Genomic DNA, 8,063 nt, shown 5'->3' on the forward strand with positions numbered 1-8,063 from the left:
GAATACTACGACGACGACTACTACTACTACTACTACTACTACTACTACTACTAATAATAATAATAATAATAATAATAATAATAATAATAATAATAATAATAATAATAACAACTAACATGTACCATATGCTTGGCTATTTTCCAAACTGACAAAACGTTGATTTGATTTCACAATCTTGGAAAGGGGTTAAGTATTGTATTACAAGATGTGATCTAGACCTGTTTTGACGGAAAGACGCATGGTCTGATAGCAGAATAGCACACACACACACACACACACACACACACACACACACACACACACACGCACACGCACACACACACACACACACACACACACACACACACCAGTGTCTTTGCTTTATGTATCCGGGGAGAAAGTGAAACATTTCCAGTGTGCAAGTAGCCTTTCCAGAAAACAAATAAAATGTGGGACAACCTTCTGTTTATTAAAATAAAGAATGAGCAGGGATAACAATAAGAATATGTATTTATTTCCCTATAATAAAAACGCAGCAAAGTGTAATAAAGTACACTGAAAGCACAGGCAAGCATTCTAACGCGCATTAAAGTAAAACATGACAAACTTGGGTAAACGATGGTAAATGCATAGGATAACCACGGGGAAAGCATAGGAAAACTGATTCTGTTGCAGTCTGTCACAGGACGTAATTAAATATATTCAACATAGATTAAAATAAATAAAAAATGAACATGTCACAAAATCATTATAACGAGAGTAGGCAGCGACTATGGAGCATTGTCTCTCTTGATTTAAAAAAAAAAAAAGAAAAAAGTTCATATACGGAACTGGCACAGGCGATGTTCGCTATAGTTAACACGTGTAAACAAATAAAAAAAAAGTCTATGCTGCTGTCACATTTAGGCTGTCCCATGGTAGGTGAGATCAAGTGATGCCAAGATGGTTTTTAACCCCTGCCGTGCTGGGTTGCGGGTTTGACCACTAGGTGGCTTCGTTGCTTTATCATAGCAAGAAAGTGAAGGCTTTATGCATGGTGGCAGTAGTCATACATTCTTTAATTCCTTCACGATGACGCGGTGCAAACATATTAAACATTAAGCGACATTTTGAGGAAACTGTTGTGATAACCACTACTGCTATAAGCAGAGTGCATTACATTGTTATTTTGCAGTGGAATGTTCAATCAGGCTTTGCCTGCATTATTTCCATTCATTTTCAATGAGACGATAAGCTGTCGCTTTGGCAACTTTTATTTCTTTGTGTGTAAATTCTTCAATCAGCTGCTGAAAGAAGCAGTGTCTGAGCACAATAGGCCTCACTCTTCACAGCTGGTTACCTCAGGGAGTGTACAGGCAGAATATGATTAAGCTATTGGCTGTCTCGTGTCCTTGTGCTGACAAGGTTTTAAAATAAAGACCATGGATTCTCACAGTTTAAACAAAGCCATGAATATTATTATGAAATTCTGTTTTAGTGGTCTGAAATATTTTTTGTTATCTGTTAAATCCAATCATTTTACATTATACAGGAAGCTTTCCACATTTAAAACGTCGCTCTTCGTGAAGGCAACGATAATGTAATTCACAATGTAATTCAAACTGCTAATCTGATTGCTTTTGATATATACGTGTTCCCTGTATTAAAAATCCATGCTGACAATTTAGCAGACTCAATGTCGTCCATTGTCTTAGCAGCTGACAGCCAAAATCAAGCTCTTGTGATACTTATGTTTTAGATGTCAAAACCCTGACTCATCCCATTCTCGTGACTGTGTGGACAAAAAATCCATTAACGTCTCTCCACTCAAAGAAGCGCGGCGCGTCGCCCAAGAAGGAAAAGGATATGCTTTACAAAGAGCATTCTCTGTATGTGGTAAACCACTATAAAATATATAATACTGCTGCTTTATCTGCCAAACAACCAAAGTAACTGATACACTACACTACCTGCAGATTGTGGTTGATTTGTGCGAGTCTGTTGACACAGGACATCTGATACAGTGAATTTGAACACAAATATTTTGATACCTAATGTAGATAAAAATGTCTTTGTGCAGTGTTTCTGTTAATGAGGAAAACATACAAGCAGCTAAAATAATTTATTAAAGAAAAGACTACTGGTGTACAGATCCTGAGATGAGTTTAAAAGCTCCAGACAAACTCACACATAGACGCTTGGCTCTTTCATAAAGTGGTTAGGATGCCAGCGGGTGCTCACCCCACCCCCACCCACCCCCCTCTTTGTAACCCCGAGATGTGATGGGATGATTTCTGAATAGAAAACTTATATAAAACAAATCCAAACCTGTTCCAAGGACATGTGTAATTCAAAGGTCTCACTAGATTTGTTTTTTTCTTCTCATAAATAATGAATTAAGTTAGCCTAAAAGTCCAGAAACAACAAAAAAAAAAAACACCTTGTTATGTATTTATACTTTATTGAACAATACATTTAAACAGCTATGTAAAATGAACTAAATAAACAAATAACACAATTAAGAAATTCAATATATTTCTTGTACAAATCCTTTTCAACATATTCTACTGATAACAGGATAACCTGACTAATTGGTTCACACACAAGCTAAAGATGCAGCCCCAGCTTAGATATACATTGACCTTGTCTCTCTAGGAGTGCTAAGGAGCAAGCTGCAGCAACCATGACCAGAAGCACAACTTTATGGATCACATACTGCAGTTAACATGTGCCATTTACAAAGCTGGAATGCAAACAACATGAAATATAATAACCCAGGACATCAAACACTAACCAGGAGACCAATATCATTATTGATTGCTATTGATTTACAGTCACAGTTGAATTGCTAATACATTGACAATACAAAGTACTGTACAGCTAAAAACCCTACATGGTGAGATATGTTGTTTAGGATAACATATGCTGAACTTTACAACTTGACCGTGTTCTTATGACACTGCTATACTATATAAATGTACTGCAGGTCGCGTGGATGTGTATGTGTTACAGTTATGTGACTGGGGGTTACTACCAACATATCAGCCTTTTTACAGCTTTTTGGGACGCCCCATTAGGTTATTCTTAGTATTCAACTCAGGCCTCAGCATAATAATATAACACTTGGGAAAGAAGATGCAGGCAAGCAGCCCAAAGCTGGAGGAGAGAATGGCAAATATCTCGACTGCTACCAGGTACTTCCCTTTGGTGCTGATGTAGCCTGGGATGAAGGATATCCACACCACCACAAACACCAGCAGACTGAAGGTGATGAATTTAGCTTCATTGAAATTGTCTGGGAGGTTTCTGGCAAGGAAGGCCAGAGCAAAGTCAATGATGGCCAAGAATCCAATGTAGCCTAGAATGCAGAAGAGAGTCAGCTCCGAGCCCTCATGGCACTCAAGAATAATCTTAGCAATCACTGCCTCTCTGTTTTTCCATACAGATGGTGGAGAGGATAACATGAAAGCTAAACAGATAACAATCTGGATTAAGGTTGCAGTGGCCACAGTCATATGCTGATGCACTATTCTGAAGTGTTTCATGACATTTTGGTTGGGCACGGTCATCTTAAAGGCGAGGAGCACCACAATGGTTTTCACGAGGATGCAAGAAATGCAGAGTGCGAAGCTGACGGCGAATCCTGTTCGACGGAGTATGCACAGCTCCACTGTGGGCTCCCCAATGAAAGTCAGAGCACACAGAAAGCACAGCACCAGAGAAAACAGCAGCAGGAAACTGAGCTCCAGGTTGTTAGCTCGGACAATGGGAGTGTTCATGTTCTTTATGAATATCCCGATGACTGAAAACGTCAGGCAAGCGCCAAGCACCGCAAACACTGTCAGGACTACACCCAGCAACTCTCCAAATGACAGGAATTCAATCTCCCGGGCCACGCACTCGTCCTTCTTGCTGTTGGACCAGTAATCTGCAGGACACTTGATGCAGTTGGTGAAATCTAAAACAATGAGACAAAGACGTCGGTCTGCATTTCTGGGGGCAGGTCATTACAACATATCATCTTTAGGCATTTGATTGTGTAGGTACAAATAACCACAATAATAATAATAATAATAATAATAATAATAATAATAATAATAATAATAATAAACTGTGCACTAATAAATAATTACACTTTTATGGTGAGACCCTTTTTTTTTTTTGTATAGGCTGGTTAAGACCTCTTCTCATATTTCTGTTTGTTTACCCACCTGTCCCATTTGATATTTCCCCATCAGGGCAGGTGATGCAGTTAAAGCAGCAGACAGGCTGCCCAGGCTGAATACTCTGCCTTGTTCCAGGAGGGCAGCTCTGACTGCATACTGAAACCGGGGGCTGGAATGACACAGAAAACACCATGACAGTGGACTGTAGGCACAGCACGTGTACAGGAAGCACTACATGGTACCAGTAAATCCCTTTTAATTGCAGATTAACTTTGCAAAACGACCTCTACATCTCTGGCCAAAAGTTTTGCATCACCTTATAGAATTAACAAATTGTCCTTCATAAAGTCAAACGAAACCTGCTGAATAATGTTACCTTAACTGTGTGTGTGTGTGTGTGTGTGTGTGTATATATAATATATTATATATATATATATATATATATTATATGCATGCCTCAATCCTAACATTTTAGGTGATGCAAACCTCTTTCGCTATAGCTGTATATTTGCATACCTCTTTCTTTTTACCATTCCAGATAATGGCTTGCTCATCGATTTTCAGCTCCTGGCCAAGTTCACTGCCGTCGTATCTTCCCACTGTTTTCAGCACTACAGAGCCGTCAGCAGCTGTCTGCCAGTTCAGGATATCATACTTGGGGACAATGTCACCATTTTCATCAAAGTACTGTTCATTCCCTGTTTTGTCAATAAACTGCACCTTCTTCACATAATGCAGCAGCTGTGATAAATAAATAACCCCTGTATTAAAGCGTCCCTTTAGTTTGATCAGTTACAGATTATTGTTATCAGAAATAAAATCAGTGAATAGAAACACAAGTCTGAAAATGTTTGCTTCACATAACATCTTTTTATAGAAGTAATCATTAACAGAGAAATTGACTTTTGTGCCAATCCTAGAAAATGGCACAGTTGTTTCACTGATACATAATCAACATCAGACCAATTTTGTGGGGACCCTAATAACGTTTGATCACTTTCTAGTCTCTGGCTTGTTTGATAGTTTTATACTAATGACTTATCAAATTTGACAGACGTTACTGTCAGTTGCCTAAATGTATCAACGTGCAGGACAAGTTATTATAAAAGACTGCTAGTGATTTGTTATAAAGAACCTTACCTGCCAGGGCTCAAAGTCATTAGCTTTTGCACAAGCTCCTTTAGCAAATGGACCTTTCCCAACTTGACAGGACTGTAGCTTGTGCAGTGCATGAGCAATAGCGTACACTGCATTATAAACATTGCATGTGATTCTGAGCTCCGACATGTCTAAGAATGTGTTGTTCGACTCCAGCAGGCTTTCCTCTCCAGTGCAGCGGGGCTTCGTTCCCTGGTTTGACCACGTGCATCCAAACACATTCTCCCAGAACTCCTTTAAATAAATGTCATGTGGGGCGTTTAGTGGCTGGAGCTTAAAAATAAATTTATCGAAGCCAGGGATGTTTCCCTTCATGATTCCAAAACCCAAGGCTCCCTCGAAATACTTGTACTGCTCTTTGTTCGCAATGTATGTTGTTGTGCTCCAAGCCTCACTCGCAAGCCAAGTTATGCCTGTTACATTCTGCCTTTCAATCTCTTCAACTAAAGGGATCATGTTGGTCTCTCCAGAAAAGACCACAATCGCCTTTGCTGTTGATTTCTTGATGGTCTCCACGATCCGCACGTACTTCTGTCGTGAGTAAACAACAGGGATTTTTTCAGCGAAGGCAATGCAGATGCCCAACTTCTTCACCTCTTCTTTGAACAGCTGCACTCCCTGTGTGCCATATTCAATGTCTTCAGCCAGGGTGCCTACCCACTTCCAGCCAAAGTATTTAACCAGGTAAGCAAAGGCCTTGGACTGGAAAGTGTCACTGGGAATGGTGCGCAGAAACGACGGGAACTGTTGCTTATCACTGAGGATAGGGATGGAGGAAAAGTAGCTGATCTGAAGCAAAAAAAAAATCATATTATATATCGTGAAGCACAATTTTTTAAATTATATATATTAGATATCTATATATATATATATTATATATATAAAAGATATATTGTCTGTAATAGAATAGACAATTCAATCCCCCCAAAACAGTGGAGAAAAAAATATTCCATGACATTGTTTAAGTCCAACTCTCATCACACTAATATATCGGTTTATTATTTTATAAGGTGCATTTTTTACTAAGACAACTTACTCTCAGATTGGTTGAAGGTACTTGACTATGCCTCATTTTATTGCTTGTGTACATACCTGAGGATACTGATAAATTCCCAAAATCCTGGCCATGGCTATGGAGATGGTTGAGGATGACTCTCCTATCACTGCAGCTAAAGACGAGTTCAAATGGCATCTGTAATTTGGGATGTAGTTGTCCTCTCCAGTCACAAGGGCAAAGGTCCCCTCTAGAGCCTTGGCAATGCTGTCACAAGTGTCATAGACAGCATAGCCTAACTTCACATTGGGAAGCAGCTCATGGCTGTCATTGATCTCGTCCACTGCAAACATCATGGCCTGGATCCATTTGTAACTCCTGAGATCAAAACTAAAGAGCAGTTATAGTTTAAAAGAAATCAATTAATTGCACACTTAAGCTTGAATCTATGGATGTTTTTATTCAATTAGATATAATAAAGTAAACATTAATTACAAAGAAGAAAGCCAGGACATTCATTCAACACCTTCAATCAGTTTCTAAAATATTGAGTGGTTTCATTTAAACAGTGATCTGTTGCTCCTTGTATTTCAAAGCTTAACATAGTTTGTATCTTACTGAATACTGTTGAGTTGACCATTTTACAGACCCCAAGTAGCACTGATCATGGACTATAAAATCACCTTATGTAAGGAAGTCCAAGTTTAGCGGGGCTGTGAAGCCAGCCCATATAAGCAGTGAAATAGCTTTTCTTTTTATATTTGGAAGAGGAAAACAAATATACGAACAATCACCTGTGCAAAACATTTATAAAACCAGGTTTTAAATGTTTTTTTTTTTAGATTGACCAATACAATACAACAACCATACAAAATGATATGCAATTAACCTACCGCTTATCACACACCAGTGGAGCTGGCTCTTTTGTGAAAGGTAAATCTTTGAATTCATCGGTACGATGAACAGGAAATATTCCTCCTATCATGATATCCCCATTTTGAAACATTCCAGGTACAGAATACTTTGCAAGTCTGCACACGGGGTTACCAGACATGCAGGAATGAACCCAGAGGCTCAGCGCACAGTACAGAAATAGGACTGCCCCGCCACTGTTACCCATCCTTATTTGAATTACACAAAAGACAAAGCATTTCTCCCTTTATACTACTTTTAGGAGGCTACATGCTGCATGTAAAATTAAGCGTTGCTTACTGCATAATGATCACTGTCCTTTGGGGAAAATTAACGATAATGGAAGCAAAGAATACTTAGCCAGAGGTCCTTGTTACACCTAATTCCTTTTCACTTAATGTGTTCATTTAACAATGAACTTTACAATATCCAAGCAACCAACACTTACCCTGGATGAACAAGTCCCTTGCCTTTTAATCAAACACACAGCACAGCACAAGATGAATTGGACAAACTGGAGGGTAAATTACAAGCACACGACAAACAAAACCATTATACTAAAGCAGATCTGAATTTTCCTATGTTTGATTCTGCTATATAGATCTGTAGCTATAGTGACATTCAGTGACAACTTATGTTCTGACACAGCAACGGCAGCAAGTTTCAAAGGGACTTGTCAGGGGAGAGAAATTAATTATAATGTCCCTAGATCGTGGAATTCATTGTCCTATTCTATAAGAGATGCTGCCTCCGTTAATATTTAAGATTAAAGACTTTCTTTTGTAGTTTACCCTTTTTAATTGGACTTCACAAGAATAAATGTTTTTATATGCGGCTTATTTTTGGTAATTTTGTTTTATTGTTCTTGCTCGTTT

The 8,063-nt window shown here is 38.7% G+C and overlaps 1 protein-coding gene across 1 annotated transcript; it reads right to left on the reverse strand.

Moving 5' to 3' along the window:
- Positions 1 to 2,425: 2,425 nt before the first annotated feature.
- LOC121322964 (extracellular calcium-sensing receptor-like) lies at positions 2,426 to 7,855 on the reverse strand. Its single transcript, XM_041263626.1, has 6 exons — positions 7,170 to 7,855; positions 6,375 to 6,666; positions 5,265 to 6,071; positions 4,641 to 4,865; positions 4,170 to 4,293; positions 2,426 to 3,916 (listed from the first exon to the last, which is right to left on the reverse strand). Exons 1-6 carry the CDS (start codon positions 7,394 to 7,396, stop codon positions 3,009 to 3,011), a joined length of 2,583 nt encoding a protein of 860 aa, XP_041119560.1. The 5' UTR covers positions 7,397 to 7,855; the 3' UTR covers positions 2,426 to 3,008.
- Between the last annotated feature and the right edge of the window lie 208 nt (positions 7,856 to 8,063).

The sequence above is a fragment of the Polyodon spathula genome, chromosome 11 (genome assembly GCF_017654505.1).
Source record: "Polyodon spathula isolate WHYD16114869_AA chromosome 11, ASM1765450v1, whole genome shotgun sequence".
Lineage (NCBI taxonomy): Eukaryota > Metazoa > Chordata > Actinopteri > Acipenseriformes > Polyodontidae > Polyodon > Polyodon spathula.